Genomic DNA, 22,495 nt, shown 5'->3' with positions numbered 1-22,495 from the left:
GCAGGGCTCTTCTGAGGTTCTTATGACCACTGGTGTGATCCAGCAGAGCTTTTAGGATTGTAGGAAGGCCATGGGTAGTCAAACTGCGGCCCTCCAGATGTCCATGGACTACAATTCCCATGAGCCCCTGCCAGCATTCGCTGGGAATTGTAGTCCATGGGCATCTGGAGGGCCGCAGTTTGATTACCCCTGCCTTAGGCTCTGTGCCCTGCAGTTGGCCTTCCAGAAGAACTGGTTGGCCACTGTGTGAGACAATATACTGGACTAAATGGACCACTGATATGATCCAGCAGGGCCCTCCTTGTGTTTTTACTCCAGACCGAACACTCCCAAGTCCCTCAGCCTTTCCTCAGGGGGCCTTGATGTCAGAGTATGCAGTACCAGAGATGCTTACTTGCTTTTCCTGTGTGAGTTACTGTTCTGGCAGTTTGCCCTTTGAAGTCAGGAAATTCTACTTCCACCCTGTGATTGAGTGACTGATAAGTTGTTGGGCAATCCTGCAAGCTGTTTTGAAGGAGGCAAAGATAAGAGCGCATGCAGTAGGTTCTCTGCGGGTGGGTATTTTTCCTGAGAGGAGTTAAAGCTGAATGGTGGAAACGGGATTTCTCAGTGCAAAACTATCTGGCAACAGTGAACTGCCTAGAACTGAGTCAGACTCTCACCAAATAGAGGATCAACCCAGTGGTTGAAATAATTGGGCAAAAGGCTCCCTCTGAAAGACAAAGAGAAGCCAGGGCTTATCTCAGCCTATTAAAGCAGAGTTGGCCAAAATGTGGCTCTCAAAATGTCCAGGTTCCATGAGCCCCTGCTACAGGCTCATGAGAATCATAGTCCATGGACATCTGGAGAGCAACAGTTTTGTCACCCACAGAATCACAAAATTGTAAGGGGCCATACAGGCCATCTAGTCCAACCCCCTGCTCAACGCAGGATCAGCCCAAAGCATCCTAAAGCATCCAAGAAAAGTGTGTATCCAACCTTTACTTGAAGACTGCCAGTGAGAAGGAGCTCACCACCTCCTTAGGCAGCCTATTCCACTGCTGAACTACTCTGTGAAAAATGTTTTCCTGGTATCTAGTATCGTTGTACTTGTAGTTTAAACCCATTACTGCGTGTCCTTTCCCCTGCAGCCAAGGGGAATAGCATCCTGTCCTCCTCCAAGTGACAACCTTTCAAATACTTAAAGAGGGCTATCATGTCCCCCCTCAGCCTCCTTTTCTCCCCTGTACTTAGGCATCCTTGCCCTGACTTGGATGGCTCAGATTGATCTGTTCTCTTCAGATCTTGGCTAAGCAGGGCCAGTCCTGGTTAATGTTTAGATGGGAGACCACCAAGGAAGTCCAGGGTCTGCGAGGCAGACAATGGTAAACCACCTCTCTTCATCTCTTACCATAAGTCATTTGCAACTTCACAGCACTTTCTACCGCCAATAAAGTGTTTTGACCTAGAGAAAAGATGGCTTTGGGTTGGGCCTCTTCAGAGCTAGAGCAATATTCTTGGAGGACAGATCACTCTCCCCCTTCCCCCCTCCCTTCCTTTTTTCGTGTCCACAGCCTAATTCTCTCTTCCGTTTGCACAGCAGCTGTCGCCCCAGCTCTGGAATGTTCTGCCGATGTCGGTCTCCGGCAAGCAAGCGCGATGGAACTGCGGACTGGAGGCAAGGTACCGTAGACCAGGGGTAGTCAACCTGTGGTCCTCCAGAGGTTCATGGACTACAATTCCCATGAGCCCCTGCCAGCATGAACATCTGGAGGACCACAGGTTGACTACCCCTGCCGTAGACCTCACAGACATTTGCTCTTATCTTGGGAACCTGTTGGGACGGCCCCACTTTTGCCCAGCCCAGCGTTCGCAGCTGCTACTCACCTGTGGTAGCCCCAGGTGTTGCAAACACCATAATTAATAAAGGCAAAAGTAATTTGGGCCTGTTCCCTGGCCACAGAGCCCTCCCTTTCCCTCCGCCTGTAGTTAACAGATCTTCTAATTTTAGGCCCGGGTGCCTCAAAAGAGTCCATCTCAGGGGATTGCCCAGGCCTTCGTTCGATTGGGCCATCCTGGAGATGTAAGGGTTGTGGGATCCGTGCTGAGATGCCCCGAAAAAGTTTCTGGCTCAAGGGTTTCTCTCCGTCCCACACTGGCTTTGTGGGTGTGGCCTCTTGGTAACTGATCAATGCTTATTAAGAGAGGGAATGAGAAATATCTTTGCCTCTCTGAGTCTGGGGCTGTTGAGTCAGATGTACATGCATGTGTGTATGTGGGGGGGGGGTGTCTGTGAAAACACAGACTCATCCACATGCACAGAATCGAGGCAGGTTCTATGCTGAACAGAATCCACTTGTATCTAAATGAGGCAATCGAAAACAAACACCTTTATAATTACCCCTTTGGGCCTCAAGCTAGCAGCCCTGGGACCTGGAGAGGCGAAGCCGCTGGGTCTCCACGGGGACCTGGTTGTGGGAGAGGTTTGTGTCTGCATACACCCATACCCATCAGCAAAGAGCGTTGGACAACCACATTCAAATCCTATATTTTTCATACACACAGCCAGCAGAACCTCCTTGGACTGGTTAACGAGGCTCTCCGTTCCTGCTCCCTAGCAGAGTAACGATGAATTATCCTTGACCAGTTTGGGGTGTGCACCAAAAGAGCAATAATTTATATGGTTTATAATTAACCTGTGCAGTTCAGCCGGCTGCAAGACGCGGTCACTGACTTTAGATGGCTTTTAAAAAGAATAATTGAGAACGATAATTACTCTGTCAACGGCCACTAACCGTGAGATTCTCGGGGATTCTTACAGCCGCTTCCTGGAGGCATTTAGCGTGCTGCTGTAGGTGGCAGGATCCTAGCTTCAGTGGACCTTTGGTCTGGTCTGTTATCATGACGTCCCAGATTTTATTATACCAGCTGCTAGCTATATGTGACTTTTTCTTGTTCCCATTTCTTGCCACCATGACATTGGCTGTTGTTAATAACAGTACTGAGAGACACCCCTTGTTTTTGAAGGGGTTGCTTTATTGTCCAAAACTCCCAGAAAAAAATTATTTTTGGTTGGAGGTGAATGGAACAGCCTGTTGTTTTATTGATCTGATATCTGATTAGTGCCCAGAAGAGTTGCATCTTACCAGCATCCTCACCACGGTATGAAACTAGAAGCCAGTTTTGCCACGATTCTTGCAGGAAGATATTGCTTAGTAGAATGATGTAATCTATCTTGAGTTAGGTACCATTTTGTGTATATCTTAAGGACCTTTGCTCTTGACCCAGCTGGTCTTTTAAGTATTTCAGTTATTGCAAGAATAAATAACCGTCGAAATGTGTGAGTAGAAAGCACAGTGTATGGTTAAAGGCCTGGAGGTAATTAGGGATAATAATTGTTTGCTGTCCCTATGGCATCTGCACAACATGGCATATATAGCCCACGCAAATCGTGCATGCCAACGCCACAGAAAGGTGTGCATGCGCTACTGCTTGCTTCTCTGTACTTGAAACACTTCCTTGTATTGAGGTAGATCAACGATCCTTGTGGGTCAATGCCAATGAATTTGGCAGATCGTTCCTCTTGGAGGTTGCAATCAAGAGATCTTTCCCAACTTTGCATATGGAGATCCTTGAACTCAGGGCCTTACTTATTTATAATGAGTTTTAAGTGTCTACAAAGACCTTTGTGCCTGTTGTTTCAGTTGCCATGGAGTACAAGCAACAAGAAGCTACAACTTCATCTGATAACTTATTCCCTTAGATCTCGCATAGACTTCAAGGGTGCATTTTGCCTCTTTGTGAGGTTAGCTCCTGACTCACCCTGAGCACCATGAACTTCAAGGCCGAGGTGAGATTTGAACTTGGATCTTCCAGAGCTAACTCAGCAGTTTGCCTCCTTTCTCACTCCAAGCCATAAAATATTGAAGGCTAACGGCCCTGCTTCTGTCTTGGGAGGTAACAGAGACTGGAAAGAATTTAGTAGTGTAAAAGGGGTGATCTTAGCCACGTTTGCCAGAGGGCAAATCGTCAAAAACACAGGAGAACTTTTTTGAGCATTTATACTTTATGTATAAACCACTGCTCAACTAATAAGTCCACAAGATGAGTTACAAAATAAATAGAAATTTGGAGATAACTTGAAGATCCACAGGGCCTTTCAGACTGAGCTGTTCTGCCAAGGTCGATGGTTGAGTCCTGGAAACGGCATCAAAATTTCTGGCCTCCCTATCTGAAATGGCTGCTACCCACCCCTCAATTATTAATGATGCACTTTATGTGCCCCTCTCTCTCTAAAGAGGAGGTGGCCCTTCGGAAAGTGTTGGAATTTTAATTTTAAATTGATAATGTCAGGATCTTATATGCTCTTTTACTGTTTTATGTTATACCAGCACAAAAGCCCTTTGTAGAAAAAAATACAACAGGCGTTTCCTTACCCCAGGCAGGCCCGCTGAGGCCTGGTGAGACTGCTCGGGGTAGGGGTGAGCACTGGTGGGGCCTCCCTTCCTTCCCTCCCCGACCTGAGCAGCCCCACTGAGGCCTGGGGAGGCTGCAGCAGTGTGGCTCAGGGTAGGGACGAACACTGGAGGGGGCAAGCACTGGCAGGGGCTCCCTCTTGACCCAGGCAGCCCCACTGAGGCCTGGCAAGGCCATGGTGGGCTGAGTGTTGGTGGGAGCTCCCTCCCCCCGAACTGGGCCCCGCAGTCCCAGGCCTCCCCCCCCTCCCAGCACCCCTCACTGGCTAGCTTACCATTAGCAGCCAGTCCAGTAGAGCGGCCTGGCACTTCTTCCACATGGAAGAAGGAGAGGGATGAGGCCAGGGACAGGGCAGCCTACCTGATTGGCTGTTTATTGGATGGATGGCCAATTATGTAGGCCAGGGGTAGTCAAACTGCGGCCCTCCAGATGTCCATGGACTACAATTCCCAGGAGCCCCCTGCCAGCATTCGCTGGCAGGGGGCTCCTGGGAATTGTAGTCCATGGACATCTGGAGGGCCGCAGTTTGACTACCCCTGATGTAGGCAATGATTCCCAACTCCTCCCACCATCCAGTCATGCCTTATGTTACAGATTTATTATTTATGGACTGCTGTGAGTTGTGCTGAGCCCTCGGGAACAGCGGCATACAAATAGAAAAATAAAGATGACTCCAAGCGCAGTATATCGTCTGACGGGGTAAAATAATTGCCGTCTGGGTGAAAGCTGCCCAAATGTAACTAGCCACCATACACGTGAGCCAGTGTGTTATCATGGTTAAGAGCGACGGCTTCTAATCTGGTGAGCCAGATTTGATTCCCTGTTCCTCCACATGCAGCCAGCTGGGTGACCTTGGGCTAGACACAACCCTGATAGTGCTGTTCTGACCAAGCAGGAATATCAGGGCTCTCTCAGCCCGACCTACCTCACAGGGAGTCTGCTGTGGGGAGAAGAAAGCGACTGGAAGCCACTTTAAGACTCCTTTGGGCAGTGAAAAGCAGAGTTTGAAAATCAGCCCTTCTTCTTTCAGCTGGAGAGCTGTCAAAAACATTCATGTTCTCCCTGTTTTTCCTCGACACTCAAACCCTATTTAGGGTGCCTGACTTCTCAACAGTGGTTCGTTTGATCAGATTTAATTTGTTTTCTGGCATCCAGATTCTTCTCCCCCCTCTCCGCAACTGTTTGTAACTTCAAACTGTAGCTAAGGTAAACACCCGAGGCCTCAACCTGCAGTTGTCGGGCAGGTTAAGAACCTGTCAGGTTGCAGCCTTAATCCCACCTTTCCAAGCCTCTTCTTCAAACAGAGAGAGTCACGCATCTGTTGGATGCTTTAAGGACATGTAATGCCAGATGTAGCTTGATGTGCCCAGGGCGGGGGGGGGGAGTTGGATATATGAAGATACAGATCTCTCCTATATGCACACCGCAGGCAAAAAGCTGGGGGGAAATGGCTTTTCCTGGATGAAACTGAAGTTTGTCTCATCCACTTTCCACCTGTGATGGGCCTAATATCCCTAAAATGGGGGGGCCCAATCTTTTTGAGCAGGTGGGCATCTCTGGGATTCTGACACAGGAAGCTGGGCGCAACTACAAAATGGCTGCCAGATGAGGTGGAGCCAAACAGAAGATGTCTGCCACAGGAAGCAGAGCCACACCCACAGGAGCAGCTCAAATGTAGAGAAGAAGAGGTGCAATTTAAAAATAATACACTGGGAATGGAGAGAATAAAACCAACCATGTGGTAGCAGCTTCAGCTGAGATCATGCTGTTTTCGTCTGCCTAGCCAGTCAGATTTCTAGAGGCCAGTCAGAAGCCCTGCTGGGCAAGACCCCCATATGGCCCCACCCACTTTCTTAAAATACTTGATAGGCACCAGGAAAAGTATCAGTGGGTGGCATGGTGTCCATGGGTGCCACATTGGGGGCCCCGTGCCTGAGACATTTGTGAGCTGCTCACAAAAGCAATGGCTGTTGGCTTCTCATTGGAAAGTTTTGCAGACGTCCATAGAAAATGCAAAATCAAGAAAAGTCTCAGCGTTACCGTGGAATCAACAGGTGCTCTAACTTGGGGGAAAGTTGAAGGAGCCATCTTGAGGCTGTCGGAAGGAACAGGAAAAGATATTTCAAACTTCTCTAGGAGCCAGCCTTGAAATAAATGTTTCAAATCTCTAGGCACCTGCATCCGCTTTCTAGTACCTGGACGACCAGACTCTGGGGATTTCTCCTTTCCTGGCAAGACAGCGTTAAGACTGTTAAGTTCAAGGCAGATCAGTATTGGCAGGGTGTAAATTGCCTTACAGAAAAACTTGCCTGCCTTCTCATTAAAGCACCCTTGTTTCCCAGCTTACTTTAAAGGACAGTTGGAAAGCCACTGAACTGGGGTATCAGATCTTACCTACATCAAAGTCGATCATCCAGACTTAACCTGCATTTACCCATCATGATAAAATCATGTTTTTGAAACAGTTCTTTGGTCCAGCCCCAGTTAGTTGGGATGTCCAAATGCAAAGAGTCCAGCTAATTAGGTGGTGGTGGGGGGGGAGGAATGAAGTTGGATCACCCCAAACCTGCATTTAGAAGAAGAAGAAGAAGGAAGAAGAAGAAGGAAGAAGAAGAAGAAGAAGGAAGAAGAAGAAGAAGAAGAAGAAGAAGAAGAAGAAGAAGAAGAAGAAGAAGAAGAAGAAGAAGAAGAAGAAGAAGAAGAAGAAGAAGAAGAGTTGGTCCTTATATGCCGCTTTTCACTACCTCAAAGTGGCTTACAGTCGCCTTTCCTCTTCCCACAACAGATACCCTGTGAGGTCTGTGAGGCTGAGAGAGCCCTGATATTACTGCTTGGTCAACACAGCTTTATCAGTGCTGTGGTTATCCCAAGGTCACCCAGCTGCCTGCATGTGGGGGAGTGCAGAATTGAACCCGGCTTGCCAGATTAGAAGTTCATACTCCTAACCACTACACCAAACTGGCTCTAAATGGTTTTGTAGCTGGTTTTGTTACCTGCTCTTTGAACTAAACCGTGGTTTGCTGTCATGTCTGAATTCATAAACTGCGCTTGTCGGAATCTTGTGACTCACCACAGAGACACTAGGATAAGGAGGGTATCCTCCATTCTGGAAGGTGAGAGAGCAGCAAGAAGTAGACAGAGGTTGATAACCAGGGTATGTTCCACAAAGCTTATAGGCTAACTAGAGTTCGTTTATATAAGCACAACTTATAAACCCTGGTTTGTTGAGATGTCCAAATGAAGCCCTTACCCTTACTACATCTCTTTAGACCTGAACTAAACAATCTACATTTTGATTATTTAGCTGCGGGACTGAAATAAAATCTTTCCTCCAAGTTTGGTTAATCCTACTTAAGCTTCAGTGAAAAATATTTGTTGGCTCCATGGGATACCTGCAACATAGGGAAGTAATGTCTCAAGATCAAACTCCGTAACAGCCAGCTACAAGAAGAACGGGGTAGCCCCAAGATAGACAATAACAAAAATTTGGTGGTAGATTTTTTTTTTCTAAAAAAAATAAAAAATCTAGTGGTACCACTTGCTTAAAATCAGCTAACCAATCAGCCTGAAATGTTCTATGGGGTAAGTGCTAACAAAGGAGAAAAGCTGTGATAAATGAATTTGTGTGACCCCTCTCTAGGAAAGGTTCTATAATATCGGTACGAGCTATCAAAAAGTTAGACGATACTTTTCACTGTTGTTCTGATATTTTAATTCATTTATTTATTAAATTTATATGCCACCCTCCCCTTAGGCTCAGGATGGTTCACATGGAACATAGAACAAAAACAATACAGAGAAAATTGGTAACCATAAATAATAATAGGTAAAGGTAAAGGTATCCCCTGTGCAAGCACCGAGTCATGTCTGACCCTTGGGGTGACGCCCTCTAGCATTTTCATGGCAGACTCAATACGGGGTGGTTTGCCAGTGCCTTCCCCAGTCATTACTGTTTAAATAATAATAGAACAATAATAAACCATGTGAACAGTAAATTCATAACTACAACATGTAGATGGATCCATGATTGATCGGTTTAGGATTTTAATTTCATGGGAAGGAGGAGCAGGGAGCCAGTGGAAGATGTTGGATTCTGGTCGACCTCAACGAAATGCCTGTTCGAGTTCCGTCAGGGCCTTGATTACTTATGGGAGCATGTTCCACCAGGTGGGGGCCAGGACGGGGAAAGTTCTGATCCTGGTTGAGGTCTTTGGGGCCAGAGATAACCAGCCAGTTGGAGGTAGCAGATCGTAGAACACTTTAAGGGGTGTAGGCAGAAAGGTACGCTGGGCCCAGACTGCAGATGGCCTTAAAGGTGATTACCAGAATTAAACTGGTAACAAGCACAGTTGTTGGAGAATGGGCCGAGTATGGGACCTCCATGGTGTTGCTGTGAGGACCCTGGCCACAGCATTCTGGACGAGATGTATTTTCTGGATCATGGTTAAGGGCAGGCCTCCGTAGAGCGAGTTACAGAAGTTCAGTCTAAAGGTGACCATTGCGTGTATCACTGTGGCCAGGTGTTCTGGGTCCAAGTAGGACACTGGTAGTTTGGCTTGTTAAAGATGTCAGAATGCCAGCCACCCTTCTCTCATGACGTGGGGAGGCATCAAGGACCATGCCTAGGTTTCTGGCGAAGTGAGCCACTGACAGCTCCACTCTGTCCAGGTTGGGTAGACATGCTTCCTCATCTGGACCCTTCCTGCCCAGCCACAAGACCTCTGTCTTGGAAGGGTTGAGTTTCAGATGACTCTGTTTAAGCCATATCACTGCTTCCAGGCAGCTGGCTAATACTTCGGGGGGGGGGGGGAATCAGGGTTGCCATCCATCAGGAGGAAGAGCTGGGTGTCATATGCATATTGGTGACATTCCAGCCCAAACTTCGGCACCAGTTGAGCAAGTGGTCGCATGAAGATGTTAAATAGGACTGCAGAGAGGACCGCTCCTTGAGGGACTCTGCATGCAAGCTGGTGGCAGTTTGATGATCTCGCTCCTACTGCAACCCTCAGTCCACGATCCCGCATATCATTCCCCGTTCTCTCCTGTCAAGTTGATAGAGCTGAACCTGCTTACCATTTAGTAGTAGTGCTTTAGATCAGGGATGGCCAATTTGTGGTTCTTCAGGGGCTCATGGGAATTGTAGCCCATAGGCATCTGGAGAGTTTGGCCTTCCTTGCTTCAAAGCATCTGCTGGACCAGAGGGAGTCAATCTGTGTTCCTCCAGATGTCCATGGACTACAATTCCCATGACCCCCTGCCAGCGAATGCTGGAGGAACACAGGTTGACTACCCCTGTGCTAGACCACACAGGCCATATTCTGTTGCGCAGATGGAGCTAGAGCTCGTGTTACATACCAGTAGAGGGACGATAAGCGTAGCCCTTTCTCTCCGACGAGTGGTCCATCTGGTGAAATTTCCTGTCTGTGGCTGCAGCCAGATCTGAATATCGGAGGAAGTTGTGCATCCATGTGGTGCGCAGGCCGTGCTCTGCTTTCACCATTCACTCCAGACTTCCAGTTATAGAAGACTAAAGGCGTGTTTAATCAGGGGACCCCCCAAGCACCCTCCCCTTCTTAACCCGTTGTCCGTGTGACCCTCAAGTCTTGCTTGACCCTCTTTATGCTTACCGGGTTTTTTTTTTTGTCCAGCTTGCACCCTTCCCCCCATCCCCACAGGCCCCTTTCAAGCTCTGGCTCGGTGGAGCATTCCAGGTAAACCCCTCCCAGAACTACGATTCCATACCATCATTGTTTACTTTCATGGGGTGGAGCGGAAAAAATGTAAGTTAAAAAGCTGTAGCACTGAAAACCCTTGGGCTGTGCGCTTTCCACAAGGCAGCTGAGATTTTACCGGGCCTCCTGTGGACTTTATTGGGCTAAAAAGTGGAACTTTTTTTAAAAGCAAAGAAAAAGAATATTTCAAGCCTCTCTTAGTAGCCATACAAGGACTTCCCTTTTTGTTCTTAAAGAAAACTGCAGTTCTCAGGCTGCTGAATTCTGTGGCTTTTCTGTCTTTATAGAATCGGGCGGGTAGCCGTGTTGGTCTGAAGCAGTAGAGCAAAGTTTTGAGTCCAGCAGCTCCATTAATTTATTTATTATTAGACTTGTTGACTCGTTGAGCTGGGTTTCCAAGATCTGATGAGATCAGGCTAGCTTGGTCAGGGCACTGACGGTTGGCTTAATTTAAAATTCCCCCCCCCCAGTGTATGAGCTTGGGTTTTTTTGCCCCTCTAGTATGCCCCAGGCAGCAGCTGAATGTTTAGAAGATGTGACTGTCCCTTTTGCACTTAGAAACTGCTTTATAATGCCATGTTTTAAGACACAGAACTTGAACTAATTGGGTTGGAAGAACTCTGCAGTCTGCAACAGGGACATTGTGGTGTAATGGTTAGGCTAGGATCTAGGGGGGGGGAACCAGGTTTGAATGTTCACTCTGCTGTGGAAATTTGCTCAATGACCTTGGACCGGTCACATGGTCTCAGTCTAACCTACTCCACAGGGTTGTTGTGAGGATAAAATGGGGGGGGAGAATGCTGTAAACCAGGGGTAGTCAACCTGTGGTCCTCTAGATGTTCATGGACTACAATTCCCATGAGCCCCTGACAGCAAACACATGTTCCATACAAAAAAATTAAAACCTGACCTTGCTAACCCAGGCTAGCCCAATCTTGCCACAGTTTGGAAGCTAAGTAATGTTGGTCCTGGTAAAAATCTGGATGGGAGATCAAGTGAGAAAGCCCAGGGTTGCTACAGAGAGGCAGATAATGGTCAAAACCATCTCTGAACACCCCTTGCCTTGAAAACCCAGTAAGAAAACTGCATAGGTCAGCTGTAACTTGACACACAAGGAATGTGCTGTTGACTGCCTCGGCTCCCCAAATCTATAACTGCGCTCTGCAAAAATGGCCCCTCTTTCTTCAGAAAGCGGAAGACAGGAGCTCAGAGCGGAACTGTGCGTTTATGGGAATGTGGAAAGATGATTTCCTTCCCATAGGCTGTGTCCATAAGCCCCCTCTTCTCCCTGTTTTCTGCAGCCCTGGGTCGTTGTGTCTCCTGTCTGTCTGCACAAAAGATGGAATCTTGCATGTTCTCTAACTTGTCCGGACAGGGATCCCTCCCTGCTATCACATTCCTGTGGATCTGCCAGTACCTGTTGCATGCCCCATGGCCTAGGAACAAGCAACTTCTGCCTTTCCCAGCCCTGCTCTTCTCTTTGATTCTTCTGAGTTCTAGCTGAACTTGCCCTCACCCCTGCAGATGCACCATACCTCAAGTGTCGCCTGCTACTCAAAACCCTCTTTAATTAATTAATAGTCCTGCTTTACAGAAAGACTGCGATTAACCAGGTGGCACCTAACCTGTTCGGTTTGACTCCCTGGGCCCTGTGTTTTAGAGTGATTTGTACAGAGCTTTCTTATATTCTAGTAGTCAACAGTGACCATCTTGCGGACCTCTAAAACTGCAGATTGGGGCCATGCTGACGATAAGCAGATAGTTCTGCAAATGAGGAACACCCCTCCCCCAGGTTTGCAGAAAAATCTGAAAACTTAACAAAATATAATCTTCCGCAACCAATACCATTGTCTGTGCAGGTGAGTCTTGTGGATCCCCATCCCACAGTCCTCAAAGGCTCCCACTTGTATGTATATATTTTGGAACTCCAATGCAGGTATCCCAATAGGAACCAAGCATGAGCCCTTTCCTTGTGTGACAGAAGAATATTGAGGCAGAGTATTCTTGTGCCAAGAGCCAGCTGTACCAGGAGCAGCATGTCTCCTGTTGCTTTGGCCACACAGAGTAGCACCCCTGCATTGTACCACCCCTAGGCTGCTACCTAGTCTGCTTGTCTGGTTGAGCCAACTGGTTACATTGCCTCCACTCTAGGCTGCGACCTGCTTAGGTTTAACACATGTAAGAGCATCATGTGCCCTCGGACCATTGTGTGGGCAGTCTTCCTTGGTCTTTTCTCTTATCTGTATAAGATCTTGGCCTTTTCTCTTATCCTCTCTGTCTTCCTTCAGGGTATTTCCAGAATTGTTGGGTTCCTTCCTCTGAGTCACTGGAGCCCTTTTGTTTCAGATTGGGAAAGCACGTGTTAAACACAAACAAAACCTCTTAGTGAACCAGATTTAAGTGGGTCGCCATGTAAGCAGCAGAGTTGGAGTCCCATGGCACCTTAAGATCTACTAAGTTTTATTCAAGACTTTCGTGCGCACTCCCATTTCGTTGTCTGACAACGTGTACTGTGCACACAAAAGCTCACGGCTTGAGTAATTCTTAGTAAGCCGTAAGTCTTTTCCTACAAGGTAATCCTCAACGCTCGTAGAAATTGTTGTAATTTGCCCAGCTTCGATCCCTTTTTTTTCTGGCCCGTCAGGTATCCCAGTCTCTCCTTATGTAATGCAGAGAACATCCGGAAGTCGCTTTAATTTCCAAGTTAGCTGCAGTGTACAGTGTGCGGTTAACTTGACAACTTCCCAATCGCTCAAGCTTGCCAGGCTTTAAGGTTACCAACTCTGGGCTGAGAATTATCTGGAGATGGAGGGTGGAGCTGGGGAGGGGAGGGCTTAGACAGGGGTGGGACTCAGCAGGGTATAATTCCATAGATGCCATCCTCTGGAGCAGCTATTTTCTCCAGGGGAACTGATCTCTTGTAGTCAGTTGTAATTCTGGAATATCAGCACACTCTACCTGGAATCTGGTGCCCCGTGGCGCAGAGTGGTAAGGCAGCAGACATGCAGTCTGAAAGCTCTGCCCATGAGGCTGGGAGTTCAATCCCAGCAGCTGACTCAAGGTTGACTCAACCTTCCATCCTTCCGAGGTCGGTAAAATGAGTACCCAGCTGCTTGCTGCAGGGTAAACAGTAATGACTGGGGAAGGCACTGGCAAACCACCCCGTATTGAGTCTGCCATGAAAACGCTAGAGGGCGTCACCCCAAGGGTCAGACATGACTTGGTGCTTGCACAGGGGATACCTTTACCTTTCATGTATGAGTTATTTGACTTTTGTTCCGGCACCTGAGAAACTTTGGCTTTAGTTTAAAGGCTGTTTCTAGTCCTCAGGGCTATGAAGATACATTGGGGAGCAATCTGGAGTGTTTTAAGGATTTGCGGGACCTGTAGCGCCAGAATCAGTTTTAAGGGTTTGTGGGGCCCTAGCAGAGTATAATTGAGGTGGGAACAGCCAGACTATGGGCAAAGGGCCCCCCTACAGTGAAAAGGGTGTGAGCATCCTTAAAGAACGGAAAGTGTGGAGGAAAGATGCTAAGGCCCTGATCCATGGGGAGAAGGCACCGTGCAGGGCCCTTAGCACGTGCTACGTGGATAAACTGGACCTGGAAACAACAGAGGTGGAAAGTAGGATCTGTGTCCCAGGTGCTGTTTATGAAGGTGGAAAGACCTCTGAACCTTTGTGGCAGGGCCTTACGGATGGCCTGGTAAGGATGGAATAATTTCTCCTAGGAAGTTTGACCAGAACCCATTAATGCATGTGAGACTCTTCTAAAATTCCCTTGACTAATAAAACCTGGAAGTTATTATAGTGACTATTTCCTAGGCCTAATATTTCTACACTTAGGTCTGGCCCACATTTTTTCATGGACCACCATGCTCTCACCTGCCTCCCTGTCTGTCCAGTAGCATGCCCTTTTCTCTGCAACCTTCATTCCGTCTTTGGTCCAAAGGCCTCCTGCTCTCTCGAGTGATTCAACACTCAATTCCACCTTGTACGTTGGAAGTGTTTCCTGCTCAATACTGCTCTAACGCCATGGGCTTAAATCCCCCTAGGCCTCATTTCCTATGGCCTGTGGCCATATTCTTTAGTATATTCTACAGCAGAATTTTATTTTCCCCCCCTATGACCATGCTCTCCCTTCTTTGCCAGGCAAGACTCCCAAAGCGTGCCCCTAGAGTGCCAGATTTTAGATTGTAACCTGCTTGGGGGCAGAGACCCTTTGGCTCATACAGCACCGAGCTGTATTTAAACAAACCCAGTAACTTGCAGAAGGGAACTGGCAAGAGAGAAGTCTGTTGTTCGCTGGGGACAATCTTCACTTCTGTAAATTTACCTTCGCAGATCTTAGAAGCTCAATAGCTTTGGCCCTGGTGGGTATTTGGATGGGAGCCCCCCAAAAGTAATCCCCAAGGTCCTGATACAGGCAAACCGCCTTTGAATATTGCTTGTCCTCCGTACCCCAAGGGGTTGCCTCCAAACGAGTGGCCAGCGCGCCCCTCTTGTGGCTGTGGGTCCCGCGGGACGGCTAGCCGAGGCGCTCTCGAAGCCAGCCAGATGGAGCGGATTTTACATAATGCAGACAGGTTGCAAAACGCAGCTTTCTCCTTGGCACCGCTTTGGGTTACCTTGGTGAAGAGTCCTGATGGATGGAGCGATTGATCGAGGCGCGCAAGGCAAGGGGGGCCCCGCAGCCCGTGGCGGGAGGGCGGCGCGCCACAGCGCTGGAGCCCGGAGGTGCGCGCGCCTTCCCACGTCCGCGGCCCCCCTTCCCTCCCCCCCGACACGGCGGATCAAAGAAAACTTCCCCGCACGGCCTCGGCCACTCCTCCTCCCGTGGGCGGGGCCGAGCTGAGGGAGGGAGGGGCGGGCCGTGCGTGTCCATGGCGACGCGGCGGTGACGTGCGCTCGGGGGCGTGGGCGTCCCGGCTCCATATGAGGCCGAGGGGGGGAGCGCGAGGGGGGCCAGAGCCCGAGACCGACCCGGAGGCTGCGAGCGGCAGGAGCCATGAAGACCCCGGCGGACGCAGGTGGGGACCGAGAAGGGGGGACCCCCGCCCTGGGTGGGGGGAGGAAGAGGACCCCCGCCTCGCAAGGGGGAGTCGCTGGCCGGGCGAGGAGGAGAAGGGGGGCGACACGTGGGCTGGAAAGTTGGATCTCTGCGCCGAAGTTGGGGGTCGTGGAGTGGGCGATTTTGCGGGGCGCCGAGTTGGGGAGCGGGATCCGGGGGGGAAGGAGCCGGTGCATTATACCCCTGGGCGCTTTGGGTTTGTTTTTTTGCGGGGAGTGCAAAAAGCTGTTGGGTGGCAGCCCCGGACGGCGAAGCCCCCGATCTCCCCCGCGTCGGCGCCTTCGCTGCCCGCACCTTCCGTCCTTCCTTCCTTCCCCCGCGGATGACTCGCCTGCCTTGAGTTGCGGTTCTCGGGAGCCGCCGTCATGGAGTCGCCGTGCAGAGGAGGAGATCGGGGGGGGGGGGGCAGACAGTGCAAAGTTTTTGTTGTCGGAATCCTCTTCCCCGATTCCATCCTCGGGGGCCGGACTCTCTTGGGGGGGGGTCGTTTGCAGGGAGAAGCGCGCGTGCAAGGTCTTGGGGACGGGGGGGGGGGCTTCCGTCCCTCTGCTCCGCTGGAGTTTGGAAGGAGCCGCGGGACCTGTTGCGTGTCGCCGACCGCTTCGGCTCGCCCAAAGGCTCCTCTCGGCATAGGGAGGAGGGGGGGCGCATCACTTTGGGGCCCGAAGCGCGGAAGCTCCGGGAGAGGGGGAGAGAGCGCGGGGGGGGGCTTCGGGAAGGAGGGGGCCCGCCCGGGATCCTGTCCTGGGGATCTGGCCCCGGGTCTGCCACGGGGTGCTGCTCGAATTGCGAATGAATGGCGAGCTGCGTGGGCCCGGGGGGGGGAGGAAGGGGGGTGTCCCGGCAATGTTTGCACGAAACCCAGATTCTTGCGGGGGGGGGGGGGTTGAGAAATCCTTGCAGGGGATCCGAAACGCCACGTTGTTCGTGCACGCGGAAAAGAGGCCGTGGAACCCCGAGTGGAAAAGTCCGGGGCGGGAGGGGGGGGTCTTGACTCTGCTTTCTGGCTCGGTGGGAGGGGGGGGGCTTCCGTCCGGCTTGGAAGCCCCAGAAAAACGACGCAGAGAGAGGAGAGACCGGGGAAGCGCTCTCTCTCGCCATCCGTCTCCCACGGACATCGTTGCGGGGGGGGGGATCAGTGTCTCCCCGCCCCGGCAAGAATCTGGCGATCGCGGTGGGCAAGGGCCTGGGCCGTCGGGCGCCGCGGATGGCTGCGCTTCCGTGTGGAGCGGGGGAGCGGAGGGGGGTCGATGGAGAGAAAGAAGATTTTTTTTTTTTGAAAAGTTGCGAACTGGAAATTCGACGTTCGAAAAAGGAACTTTTGTTTCCGACAAACAACGTGGTGTTAAGGTGGACCTGGGGGGGGGGAGAACGAGAGAGGCTGCAGCTGGCTTGGCCGGGGGGGGGGGAAGGTCCCTTCCCTCCTTTCCCCATAACTTATTATTTTTAAAGATTGCAGCCCATAGAGTTACTGAGATGTGCGGAACCTCCTCCCCCGGGAGGGGGGGCACGGAAATCTAAGGAACTCCCTTGCCGGCGAAGCCACCTTAAATCTGGCCCGTGGTCTCGTCTTGGGGGGTGCGGGGGAAGGTTAATCTCCAACCTTCCAGCGCTGGACTTTAACCCGCACTCTACCCCCCCCCCCTTTCTTTTAAGAAAAGGGAGGAGGGGTCCTGAAATCTCCCATCTTCCCCACCCAGTCGGATAATTCACAGCTTGCTCGCCTTGACCAGGGGGCTCGCTGGGGCGGGGGCAATGGGATTGAAGGGACCTTTTGAACAGGGCTTGCAAACAGGGCTCTGGAGTGGTTTCCTTTGGAGAAGCGCGAGGACTTTGGAAGGAAAAGGGGGGGCGGGCAAGAAGAAGAGACAAAGCTGAGTTTTGGAACAGGAGGCAGAGAGACAAATGGGTTTGAAAATGGCTCCCCCCCCAAAAAAAAAAGTTCAGGAAGGTTGGAGGACAAATAGTGTTGGGGACTTCCATAATAATAAACAGGGCAGCTTTCATTTTTAATTTAGTTTCTGGTGTGTGTGTGTGTGTGTGCATAGGCTCTGGGGAAGGGTGAGATTCTTTCCTCCTCCCCCCTTGTTTCCCCCCCCCTTCCCCCCTCTCTCTCTGGTTTTGTTCAGGGCTTTGCGCACCATCCCCCCCTGGCGCCACCCCTCTTCCCCCCCCTCCGGTTGTCTGTCTCCTGGAATCTGAAGCTATCCTGGAATCTTGTCTGTCTTTTTTTTTCTTTTTTAAGTGCCTCTTTTGCTCCTGTTCAGACTTGTCCACCCCACCCGCTGGCACCACCTCTTCTCTTGCAGCTCCCCCCCCAAGTTGCTCACAAACTTCCTTTTTGTTTTGGTTTTGTTGTTGTTGTTTCCTCTTAAAACTCTGGGAAAGTTCGGTTCAAAAAAAGGGGGGGGAACCCTACACCTATAATAATTCTTGGGCCTCGCCCAAGCCGCTAACAAAATAAAAATCTTTTGCAGCATTAACTCCGGTGCCGCATGCAGGCACATGGGGGGGGGGGCTGAGATCCCAGCAAGCTGTGCTTAATTTTTCCACTTTGGGTTATTCCCCCCCCCCCAGCCATAGCTTCTGTGTGTGGCGATGGGGGGGAGGAAGAGGGGGAACGTCTGGTTCGGGCTTCTTTGCCACCCTTTGCTGGCATGCTGCAAGCAGAGGCTCTCTGATGTGGCTTCCACCAGTGTGTATTCATGCGCACGCAACAACCCCCCCTTCTTTCCCACCCACCCCATACACTTGATCTGTAAAAGCCAGAGAATAGTGTAGTTGTGCATGTGGCTTTAAGGAGCTCTTGGCATTGGGGAGTGATGTAATATTAAGGTTTTTTTCCCCCTTCTCTTCTCCCCCCCCCCCTTTTCTCTTCTGAAGCTTTGGATCGAATTCCAGCCCTTTTAGCTTCTGGCTTCTGGGATTAGTCACAGGGGTGATGTGGTTTGGAGTGTGTAAAGGAGGAGGGCGGGTGACTTAAAGAGATATCAACTTAATTTCCAGTTTCTTTTTCTCTCCCCCCCTCCATTTTTCGCTGTCTTCCAGGAAATCCCTCTGCAAATAATCATAGAACATCCTTTCCAAAATAGACATAGTTCCTTGAAGGGAGGGGGTACGTGTGCGGCAGAGGCTCTTCACAGAGCTAGCCCTCCAGTTAGCACACCAGACAAAAGGAGGTGACGTGTTTTTAAGATGGAGTCCCAGTTCAACTGCACTTTGAAATCTCTTTTCAAATAATGCACAGAAAAAGTTGCTGGCAAAGTAAGAGCCCTGTCGGGGCCCCAGACGCGCACGCTCGCTCTTTCTCTTTTCTACTTTGGGAGGGCTGAAAACTACGAAGGGAGGTGTGCAGGGCCGGGCTTGGCCAGAAAAAGCCCATGCATGGAAAGTGGGAATCTCAGAGCCGGGGCCGCGAACACTCAGCGCATTGTGTACATGTTGCGGCTGGCTCGCTCCAAAGCTAGGCTGCTCCTTGCTCCCTTTGAGAGGGGGGGGGCAGTGGGGCTGTGATTGCCTTCTTTGGCCCTCAAAGTCTTGTGCCCAAGAACTGGGGGGCTGATGGGTTCCATGGGGGGAACTCTCCCTGGGGTGCTGCAGAAGATACGGCTGGGAGGCATGTGGGTGGCATAGCCCTCTCACCGTCTTGGTGGTAGAGACTGCCGGCGTCTCCCCGCCCCTTGGCGCACGGCTGCTGGTGCTCGGTGCCAGGCCTGGGGGCAGCGCCAGCCAACAGACGGCGGTTTTGTACTGACTCCCTCCCGAAGGTTGGCAAACTGGGTGGCTGAGTTGGAGACACAGTGGTAAGGCTAGGGGTGGGCGGGAAGGAGGGGGCGCAGGACTGTCTGTGCCTCTTCCCCTTTGAAGGGAGGATGCTGGAGTTGGCAGGGGGGGGGCATATGCAAGATGCTCACTGAGCAACTCACTGGGTGGTGCGCTTTGGGATTCAGGCTACCTTGAAGAACGTCGTCTGGGTGCCTAGATTTTTTGGCATGCGAGTGGAAGGAAATCGGCAGTCTGGTGTTCCGAGAAGCAAATCATCATCATATAAACTAGATCAGGGGTAGTCAAACTGCGGCCCTCCAGATGTCCTCCAAACTGCGGCCCTCCAGCGAATGCTGGCAGGGGCTCATGGGAAATGTAGTCCATGGACATCTGGAGGGCCGCAGTTTGACTACCCCTGAACTAGATGTTTTTCGCCCCAGGACAGCAAATCTTGAAATCTTGATCAGAGAAGGTGGCTGGGGTGTTGCGGGGTCACCTCTGAGGGGCCCCAGGAAGACCCCAGGCATCCCTTTTCCCCGTCTTTTCATCCTCTACAGTGGGAACAAGTTGGTGCATTCCTAGAAGGGTGTTAGCTGGCGAGAATTTAAACAGCCAGACCAGCCCTGGGAGAAGGGAAGGGGGTGGGGAGGCCTGAAGGATTGTCATCTTCCAGACTGTGTTCTCTTGGTGTTTCCCGTTGTGAGCACTCAACATTTTATTTACAAGGCTGATCAGGATTATAAAAATATATATATATATATTTGACTTCATAAGCGGTCTTTCCTGCCAAGACTCAAGATGGTTAGTCGTCAGCTCCATGGCAACAAGTGATAAGCAATGTAATAAGACCGAGATTACAGAAATCTGAAACAGGGTGTGTAAAATATTGGCTGCGATATGTTACACAATGCAGAAAACTGGACTGATTACTTGTTCAATTGGGGTTTTTTAATTTCTTCCCCCCCTCTTAAAAATAGATTATGCTTCCTTGTTACTAGACCAATGTGCTTATAGGGCTGCCCCATGCCTGGGAAATCCAGAGTTGACCAACAACTCGAATTTCCTCTTTTTTTTAATCTCTGCGGCATGCATGAGGTCTGACACTCGAAGGTGAGGTTAGTTTTGGGGTTGATGGATAGTGGATTTCCTTGGCACGTGGGTATCGAGTGAACTGTGCCCCCGCCTCGCCTCCTAAATCAGGGGTAGTCAAACTGCGGCCCTCCAGATGTCCATGGACTACAAAGCGAATGCTGGCAGGGGCTTCTGGGAATTGTAGTCCTTGGACATCTGGAGGGCCACAGTTTGACTACCCCTGTCCTAAATTCTCGCATCACTAGTGAATACTGCAGAAGGCAGTCTTCAATGAAGCCCTGGCGCAGATTGCATGGAGTCTTCTTATATGTGAAAACCATACTTGTGAACAACCACATGGCCGTTGCACGTCGTCAGGTGAGCCACAGGTGCAGCGTGGCCCGTGGTCAGGGGGTGACGTTATGCGGCAAGGCAGAGAACAACAACAGCCAGCCGTTGACTCAACGCCTGACAAAAGTCCTCTTACGGAGTGGCCAATGGAGAGTTGTTTAGATGTGCAGAGGATTGCCCTCATTGTCGCAGTCATGTGAAACTTGGAATAATTGCGGGGAGATGGGGGGGCTCATCTGTCCCTGGTACGCTCTGAGAGGTCTCCATTTGGGGCCGGAGAGGTTGTGGGGTGGCGGAGAACAGCAACGTGCCAGCGTATCTGGTAGCACCAGCCAAAGAACAGTAGGCCATTCAGCCCTGCCGGGTTTGGATCTCGACAGGCGGCTGATGTCAGAGCTGCTCTCCCCCCCCCTTTCACCCACCCGCCTGGCTAATTAGTGAGAACAGGCCCCTATGTGTTGAGTGGTGCTGACTCAGATGCTGTAGCCGGGGGAGGAGTTTGGGGGGGGGGACTGGTCTCCGCTCATTTCTCCTTCGCCCCCAAGGTCGTGGAGGGACGTGGCTCACCCACTCGTGTGCAGGGCTGGGGTGGGGGGGACTGAACAGGGAAAGGGGTGTCGGGAGTGGGCCTGGGGGTGGCAGGGAGGCTTTCTTTTCAGGGAAATGGACTTTGAGCCTGGCATCTTTTCTGCCTCCCCCTCTGTGCTAATAGACAGGCCGCCCTGTCTCTGTTACTTTCCAGAATTAACATCTTAAGAAGGGCAAACTGTTTCCCCTAATCGGTGGGAAGAGGAGTCCCTGGTCTTCCTCTCCCCAAATCTCTTGGAGGGCCACTTGCGTTTTCCCTTTTCTGCAGCTGCCACCCGGCTTGTGCCAGCGCAGGACATGGGCATCCTCTGTGGTCAGTTGAGCAACAGGCCGCGGGTGGAACTCCTCATCCACCAGGCTTGTGGGAGTCTGAGCCTGGTAAATGCGGGGTGCTTCTCGTGGCTTCCTTTTGGGGTGCTGCCTGGTTGATGCTGTTTCTTTTTCTCTTCCTCCGGTTTATTTTTAGCTTCTGTCTCCCTTGCTGTTGCCTGTTGCTTGGAGACTGGTACATGGGGGGGGGGGGCAGGGTGGTTTCTGTTTGCAAAAGGCCCTGTGGTGCCAAGGAGCAAGGCTGTGGGTGCGAAGGATGTTCAGCTGTTCTCGTGTTTTGGGGGAGCGCCACTCTGTACCGGCTGCCATGGTAGACTTTGGCCCTTCCTTTATCTTGGGAGCTGGGCTGACGGGTGGGCGAAAGGGAGTGCGGGCGTACGCATGGTGTTCGATTGCAGGCATACCACCCCCCAAGGTAGTGTGTGTGTATGTTCAGGACCACATCTATAGCGCTCCCCCCCCCCCCCACACACACACACACCGGCCCGAGATGACATCACCACCCTAATGGCTCCGTCTCCACTGGTGCCCTTGAGCCGGCGTCCGCGTCCCCGGCCTCCATTACAGGGCCCTGAATTATTGATGGGCTCAGAGCGCCTGGGGTTTGGGAAATGGGAAACCACAGCCCCCCCCCCTCCCTCCCTTTCCCCCTGGCAAAGCTTACAGACACCCCTTCCCCCCCCACTCCCCAGCCATTGGGCATCAGCTCAGCAATTTCAGCCAAGGAGACGATATGAGAGAAGGGCCCATGGAATGTGTGGGAGGAAAGGGAGGGGGGTCTCCACAAAGCCCCCCCACCCGACGGACGCCTCGGTGGGTGGGCAGAGGCGGTTCCTTTGCATTAAGGCTGGTGTTTTTCAGGGGGGTGGTTAGTACCTTCTCAGCCCCCCCCCCCTAAGGAGAGGGTGTTGTCCTGGCCGTGTAAAACTTTTTCCCCTGAACTCTCTGGGAGAGCCACTTCTGTTTGCTGACACTGGGACAGACCCCATCCCCGGAAGGCATGTGCGCAGGGTGGCCTATTGTCTGCCCCCCCCCCCTGACTTCCTGTTTATGAGGGGACAGGGGTGGGCGACCAAAGACTTTGTCTCCCGAAGGAGATGGGTTGTACAGCGCTCTACTCTTGTTTGAGGTCCC

The 22,495-nt window shown here is 51.2% G+C and overlaps 1 protein-coding gene across 4 annotated transcripts in view; it reads left to right on the top strand.

Moving 5' to 3' along the window:
- ERF (ETS2 repressor factor) overlaps nucleotides 1-22,495 on the top strand; it is a 37,423-nt gene that overhangs the window by 5,764 nt on the left and 9,164 nt on the right. The window contains exon 2 of one of the 4 annotated variants that reach the window (XM_077336745.1): nucleotides 1,583-1,662. In XM_077336745.1, the coding sequence (XP_077192860.1) occupies nucleotides 1,602-1,662 (61 nt within the window). In that variant the 5' untranslated portion in view covers nucleotides 1,583-1,601. Of the gene's footprint in view, nucleotides 1-1,582; nucleotides 1,663-15,107; nucleotides 15,216-16,324; nucleotides 16,607-22,495 lie in introns of those variants that run through there. The other 3 variants (XM_077336746.1, XM_077336747.1, XM_077336748.1) reach the window with 3 other exon arrangements.

Source organism: Paroedura picta, chromosome 5 (genome assembly GCF_049243985.1).
Source record: "Paroedura picta isolate Pp20150507F chromosome 5, Ppicta_v3.0, whole genome shotgun sequence".
NCBI classification, from domain to species: domain Eukaryota; kingdom Metazoa; phylum Chordata; class Lepidosauria; order Squamata; family Gekkonidae; genus Paroedura; species Paroedura picta.
Note: the sequence above shows the minus strand (reverse complement) of the source record. Positions and strands in the feature narration are given on the sequence as shown.